Source organism: Xiphophorus hellerii, chromosome 17, assembly GCF_003331165.1.
Source record: "Xiphophorus hellerii strain 12219 chromosome 17, Xiphophorus_hellerii-4.1, whole genome shotgun sequence".
NCBI lineage: Eukaryota > Metazoa > Chordata > Actinopteri > Cyprinodontiformes > Poeciliidae > Xiphophorus > Xiphophorus hellerii.
In genome coordinates this window covers 11,740,399-11,764,354 of record NC_045688.1, presented here as the reverse complement: position 1 = coordinate 11,764,354, position 23,956 = coordinate 11,740,399, and the positions used below count along the sequence as shown (strand labels likewise).

At 40.2% G+C, this 23,956-nt stretch overlaps 2 protein-coding genes and 1 long non-coding RNA gene across 5 annotated transcripts; all 3 read right to left on the bottom strand.

Annotated features, from left to right (window-relative positions):
- Positions 1–330: 330 nt before the first annotated feature.
- Positions 331–6,895, bottom strand: gxylt1b (glucoside xylosyltransferase 1b). 3 transcript variants are annotated; one of them, XM_032589257.1, is made up of 8 exons: positions 6,424–6,767; positions 5,368–5,578; positions 5,154–5,285; positions 4,816–5,067; positions 4,603–4,726; positions 4,279–4,451; positions 1,682–1,851; positions 331–1,607 (listed from the first exon to the last, which is right to left on the bottom strand). In XM_032589257.1, exons 1-7 carry the CDS (start codon positions 6,624–6,626, stop codon positions 1,690–1,692), a joined length of 1,257 nt encoding a protein of 418 aa, XP_032445148.1. In that variant the 5' UTR covers positions 6,627–6,767; the 3' UTR covers positions 331–1,607; positions 1,682–1,689. The 3 variants fall into 3 exon arrangements, with proteins under 3 accessions (XP_032445148.1, XP_032445149.1, XP_032445147.1); XM_032589258.1 differs by having other exon boundaries at positions 331–1,851; positions 6,414–6,895; XM_032589256.1 differs by having other exon boundaries at positions 331–1,851; positions 6,424–6,890.
- A 1,133-nt stretch (positions 6,896–8,028) lies between these two features.
- Positions 8,029–23,593, bottom strand: yaf2 (YY1 associated factor 2). Its single transcript, XM_032589259.1, has 4 exons — positions 23,424–23,593; positions 22,925–23,050; positions 10,734–10,889; positions 8,029–10,626 (listed from the first exon to the last, which is right to left on the bottom strand). The coding sequence occupies exons 1-4, from the start codon at positions 23,447–23,449 to the stop codon at positions 10,374–10,376; spliced, it is 561 nt and encodes a 186-aa protein (XP_032445150.1). The 5' UTR covers positions 23,450–23,593; the 3' UTR covers positions 8,029–10,373.
- LOC116736652 (uncharacterized) lies at positions 11,726–17,656 on the bottom strand. The gene is made up of 2 exons (XR_004342643.1): positions 13,562–17,656; positions 11,726–13,065 (listed from the first exon to the last, which is right to left on the bottom strand). It is a non-coding gene; the product is annotated as an uncharacterized LOC116736652 (long non-coding RNA).
- Positions 23,594–23,956: the final 363 nt, after the last annotated feature.

The following is a 23,956-nucleotide window of genomic DNA, read 5'->3' as shown; positions in this document are numbered from 1 at the left end:
TGAAATACATTCAGTGGTGCACAAACTTTCATTACAGAAGCAAGTCTTTGGTATCAGAAGTGGGTTGTTCACACATTCAACAGTCTTCTTATTTTACACCTGAATGCCAATTAACACATTATTTTAAAAACACATTATTAACACAATAGCTATGAATATATATATATTTTTTCTTTTAAAACTGTAAAAAAAAAAAAATTAAATCACATTGCAAAAGAAAAGAAAAGTTTGAAGGGGTAGAATTTCCATTTTGGTACTTTGCCCACATTTTCAGTATATATATATATATATATATATATATATATATATATATATATATATGTATATCTGATTTGGTAATGTGACACCAACAAGTAAAGAGCTGCTAAATATTTAAACATTTTCAACGTACAGTCACTTTTACTAAGACATTCTCTAAGGGACATGTATTTAAGATGGGCATGTCAAGGCCAGGATTATCTGTCCCTGATACCAGCCCTAGACTCACTCCGACATATAATTAAAATCAATTTATAATCAATAAAATAACAGTTTTACCAGTATTACCTGGTTTACATTAGTCTTCCAACAGCAAAGCACTAAACTCACTCGTAAAATGGTGTTCCAGACACTGAAGTCTCTCTTATTCATTTCCCTCAAGTCAGAGTTTTTACAAGACAGCCGTAAGCGTCTCTGACATCGACTATTTAGTTTAAGAAAGCTACTGTAATATTCTGACATTGTGCCACTGGAAGTTTGAGTAGCTTAAGCATTTATATTTTAGAAATACAACTGACTCCACAACTACAGTCCAAAATAAATTCATGTTTTGTTCCATTTTTAATGCTAATTAGTTTTGATGTGAGAGGCTAATGCTAGCATGTTTACTCTGATAATGACAGATGGTAGCATCTCTCAGGATAGACAGAACTTACAGAAAACATTCACTAACTTTCAAAACGTTTCGCTTTGCTTTGAGTATCAAAAGTTTTCATTTTCATGTTTCAGCCGCTGCAACTAGCTCTTTCTTCAACTTGAATAGTCGTCTACGTAGCATAGCAGGCAAATCAGCTCAAGAAAAAAAAAAAAACAAAACCCTAAAACTTAGTTATTGATCCTGAGTCCTGGAGTCAGGAGGTTCCTAGTTTAAGTAATTTCTAAAAGCTATAAAAAAGAAAACAAAAAGTGGTCCATTGCACACTGATATCAAAACCTTTTATCCACTTCTCCAGTGGTTACAACTTCCTTTAAAATTAGTTCAATAAACTCTCCGATATGGAAATTCCAGTGCCTTCCTTCTTCGTAGTTTTTACACTTTCAATCAGATTTAGAACTAAGTACATCAAGAAGATTTCCATTTCCTCCATGGAAGAGGCCTGCTACATCAAAAAATGCTTTTGAGATGTAAATTTTTCCCAACACTGCCACTAAAACAAATACCTGATTAGACAACTAATCATGTATTTATACATCTGTAACATGTTAGTCCAGGACTGTTTGCAGCAGGTTTCAGTGGTTCTACGCCATACTCTTATCCAGAGCAACTCACAAGTAGTAAGATGCTCCTGTCATCCGTTTGACACAATCGCAGCGCTCCAAGGATCTCCAAATCTTCACTGCATCATTGCCTGTTATCACAAAGTTGTGTGATTTGAGAGTTCTGTCAGCTGGTTTACCAAAGCGCGTTACAACTCCACTTTACCGTAGACATCATCGTCCATGTGGAGTTTTCCTGTTTATGTTTTCCAGACTGAGTGCTAGTCTCTTGGTAAAGAGTGCATTGGATTTGCCACAGTAGGTGTGAGTCGTCTTCAGTAGTTCCTCCGTCAAAGGATCCAACAAAGACAGGACCGGGTCTGATCCAAAGGAATACTGGAAAGACAAAAGAATGCGTTTGTTGTAAGGTTGAAGGCAAACTCGTGTCCTTTGGGGCCCATAAATGTGACCGGTAATCCTGGCTAAACATAAACTGCACCGTCGGTCTCCGGGTAATTCTATAGGCTTAGTATCCAGTAATAACCAGAGATGGCAGTAGAGGTTTCACGATTTCCCAATAATGAAGGGCTCTTTACAATGCTCCGAGGAAATCAAAGGGGAATTAACATTTTTTATGCCAGCTCATTTGCTTGCAGTTGGGTTCCCTGATATTGGGTCGCAAAGAGATCGGCATTTTTACGAGCCCGAAGCCAGACAGGCCCGTCGCTCATAAAGTTGCGTTTACAGTTGGTGTTATTGATTTTGTGTGGCTGTCCGTGCCTGGAATCACGCTCCGAATGCACCGCTAGTGCTAAAAAAAATTAACAGCTGCTTCTCAGACTTTTTGCTACGAAGGGAAGGGAAGGAGGGCTGTGTTGCTGACCAGAAGTAGGGGTGCATCAGCATGTCTTAAAGTTTATTTATTTAAACCTTTGGCTTTATGATTATTATATTTTTTTAATTATTATTGCTGACATTTATGAGTGTCACAACTTGGCCGAGGGATTGTCGGCCAGCAGTGACAATACCACGCTACAGAAAATCAAGACTCTTTTCATTTGTCATTCCACAATGTTGGAATTACCTAAGAAACGCTACCAGTGATATTAACTGCATTGTTATGTCCTTATTTGTAAATAATATTGGATAATAGGATAAAACTAAACATAGTTGGACGGTTAAAGTGGAAACTTGGACCAAACTTGGGATGGATGGAATTACAGATCGATGACGGAGGGAGGAAAGTTGATATTGACGGATACATGAATACATTTGGAAATATTTTTCCGTTGTTGAGCAGGAACTCTGTAATGATGTTCTTCCACCACTTTTGGATGAATTATGAGGTGGGGGAAAAAAATCATGTGCTGCTGCATCTAAACAGATTGAAATGGATTAAATAGTCTGTCCAGACATTTTAACCACACAGAAGATTAACCAATTTGCTCAGAACCTCCTGGCAAATCAGAGTTGATCACAAATCTATAAAAAGCATTGTTTGGAGTGGGGAAAAAATGTGCATGTGAACAGCCGGTAGTACACGTGTCCAGTAGTGTCATTGATCCCGTCCTATAAAGCTACAGTCTTAACTCCAGGCTATGGGTGAGGTATGGATAAACCATCAGTTTGATCTACGTTCAATGGGAAAGCAATGAGACCCGCAGTGTTGATGGCTTCATTAAGTAAATGCCACTTGTGTCCTCAATATCATTAAACAGCGGGTAAGCAACCCATAAACATCCTCATGGGGCAAATTAGCTTTCAATCCGAGCACCTGCCAAAGATGAAGATTGGTGTTTTCCTGCACAAGGCAATTGCGAACTCTAAAGCCCTTGTGCTCTTTGGGGTCAGCAGCAATCCAAAATCTCATCCCAGAGAGAGAAGCAGGAGGTGGCGGAGGACAGCAGCTGGGTCACCGAGGGTGGAGACAACTTTCATCAGTCGTCGAGCTAAATTAAACCAACAAGACGTAGAGCGGCCCTGTCAAATCCGCTCTTTAAACTTTGATGTACCCAGGAAACTTTTTTTTCCTGAAGGAAGGAAGGCAAACTTGGAATAGAAAAACACTCTAGTAACTGTTTGCAGGCCACATAATAGTTGTATTTAGAATTTTGTCATGACATTTTGTGAAAACAATAGAAATTATGATTTTAAAAAACTATTTAGTACTACTTTTTTACTTTTTAAAATGCAGTTCTTCTAAAACATTTCCATTTGAAATGGGATTCTTCTTAAAGAAGTCCGATTTATATCACTAATCTGCACACACCAACTACATAAACTGTTTTTATTTACTGATATTTATTGATTCTCTTGTGGAACAAACAGTGGAGAAAATAGTAAAAATTACACTTGCAATAAAACTCCCAGTTTAGTTTTTTTTAATTATCATTAATTGAAATTTGAGATGATGAATCAAATTTTTTATAAGAAATTTTTCACAATAAATAATAAACACTACAATAAATATCCACCCCTCCTCAAGTACGGTGATATGTTTGATATCTGTCAATTCTGTTGTCTGACACTATAAAGATATTTCTTTGACTTCCTTTAATACGTTTGTTGAATTAGCTGTTTTATCTAGAGAAACTTTTAAATAAATGTTACATAACCTAGAAATGCAAGGTTAGTTGGTAAATACTTTGAGATATGAAATCTAGTGGTCTGAATTGAAACAAAGTATGAAAACGGGCAAAAGAAAACTATTGGGGGACCTGAAGCGCACGGGAAAACGTCTTTGAGCTGGAAAATACCGTCAAACGTAACTTCAGAATCAACACAGAAATGCAAAATAAAACCTGTGCATTGGCAATGTCGAACCTTCTTTATTGCCTCGTAAACGGCTCTGAAAGCCGGTTGTTTGTAGTCGTGGTAAACCCCTCGGTTTCCGTGCAAGACGTAGATACCGTCCTCCTCAGCTGAGGCACAGTTACTGCCGTATATGCAATGATCAGGGCGATAGTTCCACTTGCATGGAAACTCCAGCAGAAACTCTGAGAGCAGATGGACAGGAAAAAAAATAGAGGTAACGCTCACTAGTTAAATCTATGGTATTACCAAAGTATGTGTTCAATTTTGAAGCTTTTAATTGAAATATATCGTCTGAAAGTGCAGAATCTGTACCACAAGAATGTGCACGCTTACCAGGATTATGATGAAAAATAATATTCAGAAGGTCCTGGTCTCCCCAGGTTATATTCAGCTTGTATTTCTGAAGGAGAGGCATCAGCAGCTCCTCCCAGCGCAGTCCCACTCGGGTCATATCGTTCTATCAACACAAACTGGCATTTTTAGAAATTCACGGACATCAGGTACAGGAGAATGGGGCCCTCTTGTGGTCAAAAGGAGGAAGCTCACCTTAAAAAAGGTGCTTCTTATCCTTGTCATGTTCATAAGCATAACCCCAGAGTTGATACCCGTCCTGCCGTAGAAAGGGTGCCTTGCAAAGCGACTGTACCAGGCGATGCGGGGCTCCTCGTGTTCAGGGGACATGGCAGCCAGCTGGGAAGGACTAAACTGGGACAGGAAGTCCCATAAGCCATCTACAGGCTGAAGGAAGAGGATGTCGGAGTCGACGTACACGATCGAGTCGATGTCCTTTAAGATCAGCTGCAAAATTACAAATCACAAATCCGATCACAAAGATGTTGGCCTCGAGGCTGCTCCAAGTATGTTTTCTCCTCTGAGCAACTCACGGGTAGAAAGAGCCTCTGAGAAGCGCAGGGTTTAAAGAGCTTCTTCCACTCGCCGCCGTTCTCGATGGGGAAGCTGATGGAGTACACGGTGTAGTTGAACCTCGAGCGGAACGAATCGGGCCACGACTCCAGCTGAAACGCATCGGTACAAAGTGCTGACAATGATCAGCGGGAAAGGGAGAATTCCCGATTAGTAACACGGAACGTAACTCACAGTCCCCACGAAGCTGGCGTGGAGCTGATCTTCAGCGAAGACGTGCAAGTAGAGGCGCTTGACGCTGAAAAGCACCGCGGATTTGATCATGGTGAGGGTCTCCTCCAGCCTCTCCCCGCAGGCCACCACGGCCAGGTGCATGGTGGGCTCAGGCCTCCTTCGAACGCCGCTCCTGTCACCTTCTATCTGCCCGCTTTGACGCATGATATACCTGAGGGGAAAGACTTGAGCTTTATATTACAGAAAGAGGTATTCTAAAGAGATTAAACTTATACTATTACATTATTTCTGCTTGTTTTTTGCTTGTTCACAAAAAAGGTCAAGAAGCAAACAATGGCGACATGGAGGAAGAACCCTCATCCGATGAGACTGAAATGGAACTTTTTGGCCGGCATGCAACATCCCTACGTGTGACTGAAAACCAATATGTCCACTGAATGCACCATTCCCATGATGAAACATGGTGGTGGCAGCATCATGGTGTGGGTTAGATCTCATGGAGGCTCTCCATCCAACCTGGCTGAATTTCAGCTAATGTTCCAAAAAGAACCGACAAGAATTTCACTCTAGATCTGCAGAGACATGTCCCCCAAAAAACACACTTTTCAGATTTCTCTTTGTTTGACTTCACTTGAAAACCACACTTTGTAGTTTGACTGGTCTGTCAATAAAGATCAATAAATTACATAAGAAATGAATGATTTCAAAATTAATTATGACTTAAAGAACAATAACAGCGACCCCTAAAGGCCTCTACAACAATATAATACCAGCGTTCTTACACAAAATAATGGGTGCAGTAAAAATGTCTGAAACACATTCATTATGTAAGATGTAAATATTACAAAAAGAGTCATTTTTTTTATAGACATTGATCAAGTTGATGTTTCTGCAACTGTTGCATACGAGTGCGTAATCACTGCCACATTCCTATACATCTCTCGGATTGAACTTTTGGACGCCTTCAAACATGCAGTTTGAACACGTTTTTAAATTTAGCCCACGTTATTCCCGAATAATAATAATAATAATAATAATAATAATACCCAGAACTACCTATTGTACCAGTGGGGTTTCTGGGGCCCGGCTCTGACCGCGGACCCCCGCCTGCCTCCGGTGCCTCCCTGCGGGATGAAAGCCCTCCTCGCTCCGTGTCCTCCGGCCGAGACGTCCGTGTTAAACAGCTTGCTGTAAACATACAAGCCCGAAAACACGGCGAACACCGTGCACAGCAGCAGTGCACGTATGTAACGCCGCATTATGGTGTTCGAAAACGCATCTCGGAACCAAAGTCATGACATAGAAACTAACGTTTTCTGATTTTGGCTAGCCGTGAAGTTGGACCACTTGTGGAAGCACTTCCGGTTGCACTTTAGAAAATAAAACCCTTCTGACTGAATCGAACGAAGACGATGTCGCCCTCTGGTGGTAACCTTGAAGCTCAACAACTACCGCCACAAACATTTTAAGCTAAGCCGCTTTAATCGCTTATTTCATGAAGAATTAAGTTGGACCTTATTATTCGTTTGCATTTGTAGATTTGATTTATAATAATTCTTTATTTATACGGGGAAAAAAAACAAGTGAGACTCGTTGTCTAATTTACAAGAGGTATCTGTTACATCACAAAAACGTAAAAACAATAATACAACCTACAAACACTAAGCACAACATGTCACCCATTACATTGTATTAATTACTTTATTAATTTTAGTAAACATTGTAAATGATTATATATTTTCTTCTGTTTATTACTGATGTTTAAAGATTTTAATTTTCTTTATCTCAGATGTTCAATTACTAACCCTCGCAACTGTACTTCCTCTGTTGCTCATCCTTTTAAATTGTTAGATAGTTGCTGGTCTGTTTTAATTCCAATGCATCTTTTTTCTAATGCAAGTTAAAAAAAAATTTAAAAAGAAGCTTAAATCTGAAAATTTATCGAAGAGTCACAATCTCTTGATTCTCTTCCTGGTGGTTAGTAACAAAGTGATCAGGAATGGTCAACTTTGAATGGCTTGAAAAGTTTTAATTTTGACTCAACTAAAACTCACTTCACCTCGTGGCTCACGTGCTTTTATTCTGAAGGGGTACAAGGGAAGAAGATCTTCTGTCCTCGCGGTGTTCAACCTGATGCCGCAGCAAGCAGCAGCAGCAGGAGGAGACCCTCCGGAGGGGGAAGGGTGGGAGCGAAAAATGAATAGGGTTCCCTGAAAGGACTCATTCAGTCTGGCTTTAAGAGAGTTGCTCTCAATGAGTGGGGTACGTTTGACAGACAGACCTGAAGGTCAATTGAATTATCATTAAGTGTGGGGGGGAAAAATTGCATCGATGATCGATAAGGTTAGTGGGAGGGTATAAAATACACTTTGGTATTTTGATCAATAGTTATGAAAATATAAGGAACTACACAAGAACTTGATCTTGCTGTGCTTTGTTGTTCTCTCATCTGCCCTGAGACTGAGCAATGCTTGTTTTGATGAAAACTGATATTACTTGTATTGTGAGGAAAACAGAACCAGCAATAGTTATTCCCACTCCGGTAGCAAAGGTTTTAAAAAAGAAAGAAAGAAGAAGGAAAAGAAAAAAGAAAGCTGGGGCCTACAGGCACTTGCACGTCTGGAATAATAGCTGGGTGTGCGTGTGTACAATAAGCAGGACGAGTTTTTCTTGTTTTTAATTTGGTAAGTTTCTTATTTAGACACATAATAAACAACACAGTTTAAACAAAGGAGCATGGTAAAGCATGACGAATGACAATAATAAAAAAAAAAAAAAAAAAAAACTACCAATAAGTGATAAAGTTGCAATTTCTTTCCATTTTTGCCACAAATGAATCTTTGAGTTCACACACCTAGTCCCAGCTAGAGTGGTGAATGCAGCGGACACATGAAACAGTCCTAACAACTAAGAGACGCCGCCTTTTCCACAATATATCAAGACTTTAATAATATCATGCTGTGACACTTCTCTGGCTGTGAGCTAAAATGTAAAAGTCTTGACAACACTGATATGATGAATATAACCACATCCAAACATTGTAGTAGAATATTATAGAAAGCTATTTTCTCTGTTCAACTATTTTACAGGTCTTAGAGGTTATGGTGGAGTTCATCTGTGGTGGTTCTGCTGGAGATTATTGTCTTCTAAAGTTTCTGAAGTCCTCGCTTTGTCAAAGTTCATGTCGAGAAGTCCACTCTTATTTTTCACCCGCATCTTGCGCTGAGTGGTAAAAATTGGCTTCTTGTGCTTTTTTCACAAGGACTTGAGCCCTCTCTGCAGCTCACGCAGGTTGCAAGAAGCAAACCGGAGTCATTTACGCCGCATTCAGTCAGTCACTTTACCACCTTTTATACTTAGCTGAGATATCGTCCTCTTCTTGTGCAATCAGCGACTTTTAACAGCAACCCTGGTTTGAAACGAGCTCCAGTTCAAGGAAAGCACAAAAATGTTGCATATTTGCACATCTCCAGCCTTTAGAATATGTCTATAAATATAAATCTCCATCTGAGGGAATTTGACAAGTAGGATCCCTGGTATATCATTATGAATGTTAATAGTTTATTTACCTTTTGTAGAGAAAAAGTTGAGGGGGGGGGGAAGCACAGACAAAGTTTTAGACTGGTGTAGTGCAACAAGATGGAGGCAGCTGGCCAAAAACGAGTGGAAATAGAGGCTGAGTCGGCACCTCGACCACTCGTCACATTCCCCAGAAGATTCACAAGGACCATCATGGCGCTGAAAGAGGCTGACATCAGGGAATGCCTTCGCTATGACCCGTGATTTATGCCGGCTCCGCAGTGAGAAGTTTACGTCCACTCATCAAAGGGCAAGTGTGAATTGTAGAGGTTCAATCTTAATCTAGATATGTTTACTAAGGCTTTGGGGTTACCATTCAGAAATGTCGAGGTAACCTTTCCAAGATGAGGTTTGATGTGTGTTTGGGATAGCTTTATAGTCCTAGAGAAATAAGAAACTTTTTAGTCATAGTGACAAGAAGTAAGTTTGGAGGAAAAATACAGTACCAATTGTCAAGAAAGGTGGGGGAAGCATTATGTTGAAGCTCCGCTTATGTTTTGCTGTGAGTGGGACTGGCACAAAAGAAGGACTACCTCTAAATACTTCGACTTCTGCTGAAATCAAAAGCTATACTGGCTTAAAGCCTCTTGTAATCTTGTATTTGTATTCTAATCACAAGGCCCAAAATGAATGTGATATTCATGATTGTGAGTGGATGTTGACTTCTTACTGGAACTATAGCAACGTTTAAAAAAAAAAAACAAAAGTGGCAGCATAACAGGCATCCTGATGGAATGTTTCTACTCTGAGATTAAAAGTACAAATGTACTTTAGGTCTTGATGTGTCTAGTGAAGAGAGTCCTGGGTTAATATTTTATTCCACCGCCCAACACCTTGTATTGACTTCCTCTCTCTGTAGAGAGGAAAAAAGCAGATTGTTTGCAACATTCAGCCAGACAACTTTAACATGTTCAGTCATGCAAATCTCCTGTAGAAATTTTGCAATAAGCTGTAGTGGTAGAAAGAAGCTTCCAGATCAGCTGTAAAGGTTCGCTGTAGGGTTCGAGAGTCGCTGGTGAGACAGAGAAAGGTCATGCTTTAAGTTTTTAAACAGGAAATCTCCAGGTAGGGATAGAAGAAGCTGCTGACCATGGTAACAGTAGGACTGTGCAGTTCTTACAGGAAACTTTAAATCTCAATTCAAGGTGATCGAGTGCTCTGTCCAAAGTTTGTCCCAAGTTTTAATAAGAAGTTCCTCATTAGGACCAAACTTTTTGGAAGTCCATATTCTAGCAGCAGACTTTAGTCAGTGCAGCAAAACATGTCTTCTTAATGTTGTGGAGAATCTTTTGGGTGGCTGAACAACAAATCTTACCTTTCAAAAACAGAATTTTCAAAACATCGCCCCTTGCCCCAAAAAGTTTTTCCACTAGTGACAATGGAGAGGGCCCTGGAGACGCAGGTTTCCTGTGAGGTGTTGGGGGGAATCAGAGGGACTCCCCGTTTACTGAGCTTCCCTCTCCTCTGGATAGGGAAGAGTGGGAGAGGCTCTTTTCCGTGTTTTCTGAGCCGGAGCCGTTTTGGCTGTGATGGTCGGCCGATGAGACAGAGCTGGAGGAAGGAGTGGATGTGGACGAGGGCTTGGCCTTCTCCTTAAAGTCTGTTATGATGACCGTGAGGTCTCCAACTGTCACCTCCAGATGCTGGGCGCTGCTCCGGTCAATATTTTTTAATCTTGGCCTAATAGGGGGACCAAAGCGTAAACAATGTATAATCCTGTGCTTATTAACACTTAGTTCTGGTGCAAGTATCATACTGGCCCCTAAAACCAGAATTGACTTGTTTACCTCATCTTCTTGTGGCTGTTCTTCTTGGGTGCTGGCTCTCTTTCACTCTTGTCTCTCTCGACCCTCTCCTTCTTTTCCTTTTTGGGCTGTGATGGTAAAACAAACTGCTGTGTTACTTGCTGCTGGGAGACGAGCTGGGAGACGGGACGAGGCTTCCTGGTTGTGAGGGAGGAGGGCAGTGAAGAGAGACATGAAGCGGCAGAGAGAAGAGAGATGTGTGGCAGATTAATGAGAGGGAAAATCACAGAGAGCACATGACCTCTCGCTGGCCTACTGCTGTAATGAAGAGCTAAAAAAGCCTGTTGGTACTAGAAAGGACGGAACTGCTGAGTTTTAATGTTGGTTCAAAATGGCATATTACAAAAGCACGATTCAAGAGACATAAAATTTCTGCAGAGGTATTTTAAAACTCTTGCAGGTAAGATGCATGTTGTAGGACATAATTGGTTCAGGTGAATGGACCCAATGGGAAATTTTCATTTTTAAATTTGACACTTCTACAAACTCAAATCTACAGATTTTCTGCAGCAGGTTTTGTAGCATTCTGGACATTTGACAGCAAAAAAAATACTTTCAAAGGCTTCGGCAGGAGTCGGGTCTCCTCTATCTGCTGAACAAATCATCGACCAACAAGCTGAAAGGTGGTTTCTGATTTGACAGTGTGGAGCTTACAGGCTAATGCACTGCTTTCTGATATCTGGAAAATGTATTTTACAAATCATAAAAAGTAATTAGATTTGTGATATTTGGACTGGATTATCCACTAATAATCTTAGATTTTCTAAAGCACATTATTAACCTTTGATATCTTTATTCTGTACTTGACTGGTACACAGTGCTTGACTTACAAAAATTATCTACAAACATTATTTAAAATTTGCAGCCAGTTTTCCTTTATACTGTGAGCCTAAATGTAATCTGAATTATTTATTTACATAACCCTACACAATAACTCACATTTAATAGTGAATTTCCTTCTACATACTCTTGTCTTTTCTCAAAGCGCCCTCTTAGTTTGACTAATTAGCCAACCGTGTTTTGTTACTAGGGAAAACTAAAACATTTAACCAATTAGCATTGTCTTTGGGGTGCTCTGAATTTTTTCACCTGCCAGGAATATATGGGTAAACCTGTAGGTGGCGGTAATGAATACCAGATGTTTTTGCCAACCACCAATAAAAAAAAATCAAGAAGAAGATAATGAGGGAAAGTGGTGATAAATTTGATCATCACAATCTAGGGATAGTTTACTCCACCTTGCATGACAATGCAGAGGATTTTACAAATGACCGGTAAGCTACAGCTTCTGTTCCTCAGCATGTTTTATTTGTTTTAGCTATCAAATTACTCTGCTCTATTTCCATCACTTGGTCATTTGGTGTTTGCTGGTAGTCAGTTGTGAATGTTGCTGCTGTTTTATTTAGTGCCTGTGTTTCTTTGGTTAGAATATTGCTAATGCAGCTCTGGATAAATGTTGCTAAGATTTCTTTTTAATTGTTAATGATGTTGTTAGTCATTGTCTTTTTGAGCTTCTGCTACTATCATGATGTTTTGTTGATCTCTTGATGTTTGCTGGGTAAGATGGCAGTTCTGTTGTGGTGTTGTACAAGGAGAAGCTGAAGTCCTGTTTGCTAACTGTGCTTTCCAAAGCAAACCTGGACAAATGCTGCCCAAAGGGGCGGGGGTGTCATTTATTTTGACAATAGTGTCTTTAAAAAACAGATGCAAAATTGTCCACTGAGGTGCATTTATGCACATCACTGCAACAATGCATGCAGATTGATGCAAATATGCCAAGTGAAACGTAGACTGAGAGCAGTGATCAGTTAAATGACTCAACCTGAGAGTTTTCCATTTCTGTATGCCAGCCTTATGGTACATCGATATATTTACAACAAAAACAACAATAGATTGTTTAAAAATATCATTTTAATGTGGCATCAAAACAGTTTTTTTTGTTGTTTTTTTACACTTAATAAGTTTCCCTAATGTGGAATTGGTAAATGTATCAAAATATGTATCTGATTTAAGCTCATGTATGCTCTACCAGAAGCAAACTGCAGACTTTGGCTTCATGAAAATTAAATGGACGTTTGTAGCTGCCAAATTTAATCATAAGGCCGGTAACACAGAGTAGCCGAAACCATCTGCAGTGTCGGCCCATTTGGACAAGTATTGCAGAACCCCGGGCCAGATTTTTACCAAAATGAGTCTCTATGGCCCGTTCGGCTTAATGCAGCAGCTTTTGGTCATTTTCCCCAAAAGGAGGGAATATGCGGTCAGCTGTCTTCTTCAGAGGGGGGAAATGGTTGTTTAGCGATTCTGGGGTGACCTAAAAAACTCATGTTCCTGTCATGAGTTGCACATTTTTATAGAAAGTTAATTTAAAACCAAATTAAAAACAGTCAAACTTATCCAATAAATGCAAAATCAAATGTAGCCAAAGTGTCAGCCTACCTTCAGTGTATAGATCCATTAAATCTATGTAGAAAGAGCTTTCAGTACTGTATCATCTCACTGTATTGCATTTTATGCTATTCAAGATATTATCCTGCCCTGTGTTGATGCAGCCAGTATATTCGTTCTTTTTTTTTTGTATTTACACATTTACACTCTTCAGTAGCCGAGAGTAGCCGAAACCATCTGCAGTGTCGGCCCATTTGGACAAGTATTGCAGAACCCCGGGCCAGATTTTTACCAAAATGAGTCTCTATGGCCCGTTCGGCTTAATGCAGCAGCTTTTGGCCATTTTCCCCAAAAGGAGGGAATATGCGGTCAGCTGTCTTCTTCAGAGGGGGGAAATGGTTGTTTAGCGATTCTGGGGTGACCTAAATTTGGGCACAGCTTCAAAAAGGCTCTTATTAGCCTTTTTTCAGACTTATCAGTGTCTTTACAGAATCAAATTTGGTACAAGCAAGGGTAGAGTGAAATGCAAATGGGTCTCTTGGCCTACATAACTGTCTGATAGGGAGGAGATAGCGAGATGCTTTAATATGTCTGTCCTGTCAGCAAGATGCAGCAAAACTGCTGACAACCTCGTTAAACTAAAGATAGATGCCTCCAAGTCTTCAGAGCTGTGAAGAGTTTGAAGCTTTCTTTATGTTAAATATTCCTGCAACAACGAAAGATGGTGCAAAAGAGTGTGATTATATGGAAATCCTTTGTTCAGCAATGTAATTTGCTGTCATTACAGACCCATTAAGTCTATTACTCCTCATTAATGCAATACATCAGAGAACACTAAACCGTGCTCTACCAGTCTGTACCTGCTATAGAAGGACATGCTTAAGGCTGTCAAAATAAGCACTAAGTCAATCGCATAATTAAATAAAATGAGTGCTATAATTGCCATTTGGACAACAGTCAAAGAGTTACTCCCCTTTAATATTGTTGAAAAGCCATTTTGAGAAACGCAGCTTTGTTGCCATAGAAAAAACGCCACAGCTCAACAGTGAATCTATGTCGAGCTGTGTCACTTTGTGACAAAGCCCTGAAGCCTTTTCAGGGTTGCCGCAAGCTCTGTTGTAGCAACTCCGACGTGATGGTGGTGAACTCACTGACCCTTTGGCTGCCACAGTTCTTTTAAAGAAAACAAGCAAGGAAATGCACAGACAGTGTCGTATTGTCCGGCTTGAAGTATTTTTGTTAAAAGGGTTTGCGTCTGCTTGCCTTCATATCAACTCTGAGAAGGTTGCTATAAGTAAATGGAGGGAGGGGTTGCTGCGAAGTCAAACCTCAATGCAATCAGCTGATGTATTATTAGAATGAAGGAAGGCAGCCAGTCTAAACAGGACTGGCTATGGTAACCCAATCAAACGGTGTTTATCTTACCACTTAGGCCCTTCCCTGAGCTCTCTCTGGCTGCTGACTAGGAGTCTGAGAGAGAGAGAGAGAGAGAGAGAGAGAGAGCATATCGATTCCGAAAATAATTTCAGCACATAATGCTAACAGCTCATTCTCTTTGACAATATTGGGTGTTGGATGAGTAGCTGGGAGTCAATAGCTGCTCCACGCAGGCAATCCATTCTGCAACAGTTACTCATGTGGAAAAATTGGGATGTTGTGAGGAGAAACCAAAGACATGGATTTCAGAAGGAAAAGCTGGATGACAAAAGTTTTCCAAACAAAACCGCACAGTCTGTTTAAAAAAAAAAAAGATTCTCCTCTAAAAGATTGAAACAAGGGCTCATTGTAGAACAAGGAGATGGTTGGAGACCAACTTGCTTTGTCCTGTAGCGTGCACAGTTGAAACAAAAAACCTGAACCCTCACATTTTACTGACGGGGAACTCTGGCTGACCTCATCCTGAATACGTTGTGCACAAACACACATGCTATCTATCACGATCTTAGTGTGGGTTTTCACACTCCTCTCCCTCCTTCCGATGCACTCACTGACCTCACACTCTTCCTCCACTAATGGCCTAGGCTGGAAACAGATGGTAACTTTATTGCTGCCGACAGACTTATAAACAGTGTGTGTGTGCACATTTACCTGGCACAACACATTTTTAAGTGTCTATTGTGATCTTTGTACCGTTCTTTTGCAATTATTAAGTCTTTCTGAGTTTCATAACATCTCTAATCCCTACAAAACAGTGGAGAAGTGGTATTCCTATGCAGTGATGGCCATTTTATAGTTTTTTTGGCATCTAGATCTAATGTTAGTGAAAGTCTACAAAACACGGACAATTGTGGAATAGAATATTCTAGATTAATTAGATCCCTTAAATTTGATTTTCTTAATCAGCAAAAATGTCAGTGTTTTATTTGGCACATCAACCAAACCCTGTTTAAGAACCAGAAATAAAGGAATTGTCCTTTTGAACATTATTTCCAAAAGTAATTTAAAAAGGCCAAAATAGGCCTGCCTTTGTTTTTGGAAAAAGTGTGTGTTCAAAAACTAAATTGAGCAACTAAATCTGAAGTCGTGACGTATTGAACCAAGAATAAGCCCCATTACAATTTAAGTGGACGTATGAAAATAGACCTCCTTATCATCTTGCACCTAATGTTCTTTAACAACTTTCTGAAATTTGCCTGAGGGTGAAAAGGTTGGAATGTAGGAAATTGATTGAGCCTTGCAGGTGCTGCTCAGAGACGTATAGCTAACCCTACACACCATCGTCCTCCTGAGAGATGCAGATGTGTTTTGCACTACTATTTGGATAAAAATGTATTCCAAAAACTAGCAGTAGGAGGGAGAGTTAAATTTGAGGTAATCTTCGGCCCAAAACCTTCATTATAACCGGTCCATATGAGCACTGAGTTTCTTAGCAATGTCAGTAACAACTGAATACCTTGTATTTCCGGGCCCTCCAGTCAGGTTCAAGGTCTGGACTATGACAACTGGAGGAGGATGTGAACCTGGTAGTTTCACATTCAATTATTCTCATATCTTTGCAGGTAAATTTGCTTTTTGTAGAGCACATATTTCAGTGTTTTTCATCATTTTAAAAGCTGCCCCTTTCTTTGTAAGCGAGTGAACTTAAATAAGGGAGATTCCCTCTAAAAAAGCAAAGAGTAACAGGAAATGGATAAAAATAGATCTCCACAATAACACCATCCAATATCTAAACTGCATTAGGGAGCAGCACATATGATCCTGCTTCAAGGGGTAGAAAGGAATCTTTCTACACAGCAACAAACTTTGATCTTTTTCCCCGCTGAACTGTTGATCTTTTAATGATTTGGATCTTAAGCATGGCTCCGCAGATGTTTCAACTACAAGCCATAATTTGTCGAGCACACTGTGACGAGCAAACAGCCCTCGGAACAGCTGTTGGTCTGCATGTACGTATGCGTGGTGGGCAGCTATGAGGAAATCTCATCTCGCTATTCAGTGATGATTGTGAAATAGCATATTTTCCACCCTGTTGATTACCTTCAATGACGGCGTGTGTGTGTTTTGTCTTTTTTAGCAGCAGGTTGCACGCTGCTCCTGGGAGCTCCTCCAACCCGATGATTAATGTCTTTTCCTGCCTGTACATGCTACCATTTTGTGTGTGTGTGTCTGTAATACACAGACAGATGGCTTTCTCTGTCCTTTGGTTTATGACACCTTCTGCAGCCCACTGACCACACTGTGCTGCACACAATCCCCTGCCTTCACACACAATGCGTCATGCATCAGTGTCATAATCAGTGATTACAGGCTTATCGGGCAGCTATAATTTTTGAGCTGCGCTGATGTGATAACAGCTAGCTTCATTGTCCGAGGTGTACACTTTCTGTCTGTACAATGTGTGAGCGCTAATACCGGCAACCCACACTAACGACCCATCTGCGACACTTAGCAGAAAATGTAATCATGGCATCCATTTATATTCAGAGAAAGCCAGCACAAAAGAGAAGTGGATGTGTTTAATAATACTCATTCCTCAATGACTTGAGCCTCAAAAGCTCGGCAGAACAATGAAAACAAACCAAGGAATTTATCAGCACCTAAGGGGATGAAAACATGTGACTGTCTGAGGCATTATTCTCCGCTAACATCACAGTTCTGAGTAATTAGAGAGAAAAACACACACACACACTGGCACTATAAAAGCAGGAAAATGGGGAAAACTGTGGCTTGCATGCAGCGTTTCTCATGAGAAAAGACAACATGTGCAGAGGCATCTCATTAAAACAGAATATATCTTATTGAGCCTATGTAATATTCAAGCTTTCTGGGGAAAAGAATTAGCTGAAAGCCATAAACAATGGAATCAGTCTGAAAAAGCATCAGTCCCTATAGGAAAGCAGAACACCAGAACACAGATGCACTAATCTCCAACTTATTGTACACATTTTTCCATCTGATGAAAATCAATAGGCCTTTTCACAAAAATTTTGAAATAAATCCATCACTTTTGCTCAGTTTTACACTTTCAAGCTAAGCAAAACGGTGAGCCTCAGGACAGAATCCTTGTGCGTGTTAAAGTACTTACAGCATGGTAGAATCACAGAGGTAACAAACGCATATTTGCAGTCCTCTGATTTGGTTCTTTACACTAAAATAGGCTTCGGTTCCGCCTTGCCACTACCTCTGCTCACAAAACGCAACAAACTCCACCCATAATTCCTCCTCCATCTTATGCAGCAGGAAGTTGATATGAAACAAAACATTTCCACCTGGGAAATAATGGGCTTTTGATTGGAGTGTAGAAACAATTTTTTATGTACACCATGAGGAAGCCAACAAAAAAAATACAGTCAGCTGGTATTTTGGTTGGTAAAAGTTGACGATATGACGCAGTTCACCTGTTCATTGCTTATTTATAGATCAGCAGAAAAAATTGCCAAGAATATTACAGTGGCAGTCAGTCTTATGTCCAAACAACATGATTTTGTTCCTGGTGCTATAAATACTTATGAAGTTTCTACCAATCCTTGATTTTACCTCATTAGAGAAGCTGAAAAAAGGCTGAGCTAAATAGTTGCCATTTGGTGTTTGGGCAGTTAAATCAACACTGCAAAAAATATTTGAAGATTTTGTCAAATGTTTCAACAAAAAAACCCCCAAAACATTACCAACCTTAATAAGGGGGAAACAGAAAAACAACTCACTTTGTATTTTGTTTTGCTTTTTAAACTTTTTTGCTTTTGCACCTTCACTGTGTGGATGAGCTTTAGGGGAAAAAAACATCTAACCAAAAAGAAAAAAAAGCCAAATACTGACAGGCTCCCAGTCAGCCAGAATAGCTTGTGCTTGTTTAGGTGGAGCTCTCGAAAAACCTGCACATCAGTCATTCTGTCAGAAAGGCGCCCGAGGTTCAGTTCGACTCTGGGGGAGAGGAGGAGAAAAAAAAAAGAGAGCAAACAGCAAACGCAAAGAGAGAGGGATGAGCACAAACAGGAGAGGACTAACGGGAACACGAGCAGGCTCACTGTCCTGATCTGCAGAATGAGTCTGTAATGTTGCAAAACAAGATCTGAAACGCTCAGCGCATTGCTGGTGGCTCTGACACGTCAGCTCAGTGAAATGTTACAGGTGAAGTCGACGCCAGAGAAGGTTATTACGCCACGTAATGTTTTGTTAAGAGTCTTTAGGCCTTAACGCTCCCTGTCAGAAGCATTTATTCCATATTTAGCTTTGATTCCAAACATCAGATCAGAGGCCTGACTTTAAGTTGCTTAGTAGCTTTCCATGAATACTCAGACCTTTGGAACGAGTTATCCTGGTTGCATGTAGGTCTTGTGCCTTGCTCAAGAGCCTGTGTAACCGTGTACTTGTTTCTTTGTCCCTCATTTATCAAACAGCACAACAATACTACCACTCCATGACCTCCATATTCAGCATCTGTTTTCAAAAAACTGGGCCTGAGCCCAAGCACTTCCAGGAAGATAAAAATCTGCCCCGCTTTTTCTCAGCAAACTGGTAATTTAATGAGTGCCTCATCCGCTGCCTCCTCTACGGCTCCTTTGATTAAATACTGTAAATGAGAAGCTAGCAGTAGAGGAGCAATGCAATTTGCTGTATTAATTTGTACATTTGACTGCATTCGATTTGCAGCAAGAAAGTCACTTCTCTACCACTTCAAATTTAGAACCACGAATACAGTGCCTTGCAGAAGTATTCGTAACCCCTTAGATTTTCTCCTGTTTTGTTAAGTTACAGACAGAAGTTGCGTTGTACTTTATTGAGACCAACACAAAGTAGACTATGCAAGGGGTAAAAATGCTCTTGCGAAGTCACTACATACCAAAACGTTCTGTGTGCTGCAGGTTGTGCTTTGTTAAATTTGACTTCTGAGTTGCTGATAGCATTAGTGAAACATCAGCCAGTTCCCACTTCGTCAAACTGTCATCTGCAGACACCATTACCTCCGATAAGAGTCCAGTTCTGCTGATGTGCGCTTGCTTGGATGCAGTCAAAAATCACAGGCTCGTCTCGCTGCTTTCAGTCAGCAGACTGCTTTGGACCCCCTGCAGCAGATCATCTTCCCACGCCACTGGAATCCAGGCTGCAAGATGTGCTAAACTCTACAAGATGTGCTAAGCTTTGCTTACATAAAACATTTATCCTGATGTCTGGACTAAAGTCTACAAGCGAATGCTTTCATATCTTTTTTTGTAATATTTCACGTGTCAACCCTGTGCTGGTACTGTGTGGTAGGCTGATTTAAAGTCCCATTAGCTGCTGTTGTGAGATGCGTCTTCTGACATGTGCACACGCTATGCCCCTGTCAAACAGGAATCCATTGCTTCGCAGCTACAGCTCAGTCATTCTTGTTAAGTACCAAGCATAAAAATCTGCTTATCTTCAATGAGCTCAAAGAGAAATCAACTCTTTTGAAGCGTTTGGTCACTAATATCTGCGCAGCCTTTTTGGCACAATCACATTAGTGTCACAGTATTTCAATACTTTGGTTGCGAAATAATGACCTTCAAAGAGACCCTTAGCAGCGACCTATTTAAAGTAAATGCCTCTAAATATATATCTGCACATATATTTAGCCAAAGTATTAATTAAAAACAGAGTTTCTTGAAACTTCTAATTAGGAATCTTTCTGTTTCTCTTGGCTATATGTGACATTTCAGATCACTAAACAACAGGAAAGGTTGCTTCCGTCCTCCATTCACCAATGTTAACATGGAGTTTGCTTAAACCAACTGAGATTTCAACAGAAACTGATTTGGTCAGTTGGGACTAGGACTGAGCTTTAAATTCAACAAACACTCCATGTGGGTTCAGCGTGAAGCCCAGGAAGAACAAGAACATCTTTGATGCTATAGGGCTGGGTCACTTCTACAGAACATGCATGGTTCATAGACTTTGAACTATCAGGATTTTTTAGAATCTAGAGTACGGTACCAGGAAAAATCTGTACTAGTATCCAAAACATATGAATCGACACAGAAACGGTCGCTACATAGAAACACAACCTTCTTTCAGTTCCCAAACCCAAATACTGGCACTAACTCCAAATACACTTTGAAGGCAACACTGTGAAAGACTTGAGGGTGTGCAAAGAGGAGAGATTAAAGATGCGTGTCTGCTCCAAAACACAGGAGATGTTATTGGAATTTGCGGTTTGGACGGGAATTCTGAGCTGTGTCCTTGCCAACATCCTTAAGAACCAAAATAAAAAGATGGGGAAGGCAAATAATGTCACGTTTGTTTTTATAAGGATCTTGACAAGTTCTTGGCAGCGCTGAAAGCTACTTTTGATGAGTCGATGAAGTGTCCTCTACATGGCGACAAGCAGCATGTCCGCTGCTTCAACCACTTTAAACAACTGAACTCCAGCTTTTTTCTTTTTTTTTTTTGCCTGTGTGTGTGTGTGTATTACCCTGCAAATATGCATGCAGTCATGTTGAAAATTTGCATGATGGGCGCATCTGGGCTCAAGTGCGTGCATGTGTGTGTCCCTCCGACAGCAGGATGATTAAGCTGTTGCATAGTAATGAGCTATGGCTGTCTGTCTGGCAGCTGCTCTTTTAACAACAAAGACTCCCACTCGCACATACACAGAAATAAACGGAATCATTACACACGAAGGGGGGGGGGGGAAATAACCACAAAGGCCATCAAAGATCCATTGTTTTAGATAGCATAATCACTGAGAAAGTTGTGCTAATGCAGGAGGAGAATTAGTAATTCACTCAAGAGGGAGATCATGGAACGACACACACACACACCGTGTCCCATGGCAGGAGTGCACTGCTACACTTCCTCTCCTTTATTCCTTTGTATTGTTTTTCCTTCTCAAAGAGAGTCGCTCAGGAATAACTCCAATTTCCTGCTTCCAGTTTCTAGTGTGAGGGAATATATCTGCATGAACTGTGCACCTTAATGCCATCAACGTGTGGGTAATTACCCATCTATCGAGGGTGTGTATATTGTTTTGAAAGAAGTTGGTTCCCTATAGGCATGGGCGAGTTGCAAAGTACATCAATGTTTTAGTGAAACGGTTGCGCTATTAAACCGCAACAGTTTCATATCTTTTCCTAAGGTTTGAAGACCTTTTAATGAGAAAACAGAGAAAAAGCCTGGAGTTGACTATCCTGGCAAAATGTCTTACTGACTTACCAGATGAGATATGGTTGATTATACTAATCTAGGGATGAGTATATAGAATAATACTGTCATGGTATAACAATGAGTTAAAATAGGACAATTTTACACAAAAGAAGCATACATCTATATTATTTATAGGTATAACAGAAGAAACTTTTTTCTCTGATGAAGCTAACAACATATTATTGAAGATTTTATCCATATATGACTGCTGCTACATTTCACTTAAGAAAAAAAAATACCAAAGAGGAAAAAACGTATAATTTTTAAGACTAAATTATATTTTATTCTGCCCTTTTTCCAAGAGTAAGACAAGTATAGCAATCCATTTGGATAGAATCTGTAGTTGACCATTCTATTACGCTACTTTAGCGTTCTGTATGTTGTTTTAAACCTCAGAAAAAGGTTTTACATGTATTGCTCATTTTCTTCAATGTTACCATACAGTCAAAATTGTCTTAACTTGACTAGCAATAAGTATGAAAGCCTTCTTTCATACTTATGACCACCAGTGCGCATCCAAAATGGTCAGTGGATTAAGCTATAAGAGCAGTGAATTATCGAGACATTTCTTTTAGCTATTTTTTAAAACTCATAGCATCCTCATCCAGCTAAAATTACAGCTATTATTTGACAAAACTGACAATATTTCTGAAGTCACAGTTTTGGGTATGCTGTACAAGATTTAATAATAAAAAGGTTACCAGAAACCGTTTTGTACATCACTATGCATTCAAATTTGATTTGATTTAAATTTGCAGTAATAGTCTGTAATTGGGTTAAGCACTGCCAAACAGAAATAAATCAGGATATAAAAACGTAAAAAAAAATAAATAAATAAAAGCCAATTTTTCTTATTTTGTAGACCTGACTCTGCCAAGTACTGTAGTCAAACCCACCATTTATACAAACTACAAAAAAAAACTTTAAAAAATAAGCACGTGGCCCACAACTGTTAACTATTTTTAAGCCATATTTGTATTTGGAATAAGATTTGAATGTGTTATTAATGCTTAATAAAGAATTTTATTATCTATGCAAAGGCAGCAAAAGAGTGGTGATCGTGACAAAGTGTCGTTTTGATGTAAGGGGGTGGGGGGCAGCCCAGCCATCCATCCCTCCCTCCCAGGGGACCCACTAATGCCCACACAAACACGCAAAACCTAATGCCATATCCATCGCCTTACCTTGTTGACGTCCCCTTCCTCACATCACACATCATGCACTTAAAAGCCTCTGCCGTGTTCTTGTAGGTGCACACGCTGCAGTCCCAAAACCCCTCGTCGGAGGAGGGCTTCGGTTGACGCTTCGGCCTTTAAAGACAATAAATGTGGAAATGAAGGGGAAATAAATACATTTTTTTAAAAAAGAATGAGTTTATAAGCAAAAATGAGGGGGATAGGAGTGACTTCGAATAGCGAAAGCAAACCTCTGGTAAAAGCCTAAAGGGTTCAGGAAACCATCATCTGCACGCGCGCAGTGATCTGACACTGTAATTGCCGATGAGGTTTTTTTTTAACACCCGAGCGAGGATACATGGCACGCGCTCATACACGAGAAGGAGAGGGAGAGACCGAAAGAGAAAAGCCCATTTTTCCTCGCCCCCCCCCCTCCTCCGTGGTCCGTGGGCTTGCCTCTGTGTCCGCTCCCCTCCCCTGGTTAAAATATTTAGGACGCGCTGCTTACCTTGTGGGGCTCCGCTTGTCGCCCATGCCAGACCAGGGTTTATCTGGAGGAGCTGGGACGAGCAGAAGTCGTGTTATTTTCCGATTATTTCAGGAAAGAAGCGATGCGCCTTTTACCCGCTCGTCTTCCAGCTGTCGTGGAAACTCCGCTTGGGAAATCGCCACGTGACTCGAAGTGGCCAATCAGAGTCCGGTTATTTCCTGAGGCTGACATTCCTCTTCTTGATGAATAATGCTGCATTCAAGGACACTGTGGAAACTCCTATTAGTGAACCGTCCTTGTTAAATTGTACCGGAAACGAATTGCAGGTGCATCTACGTTGATGAGAATTTAATTAGTCGCATTATAACAGTTAAGCTCATATGTATTGCAAAATCACTGTGCACAGATTGATATGTTTCAATGTTGACGGTCAGCGCTTACAGAAAATTCAAACCCAAAATGTGAAATGTCTGCCTATGGTAAAATACGTCTTTTATATCCTTTCAATGCTTGGTTTTACTGCAACAATGAAGCATGGCATGGTGGAGATT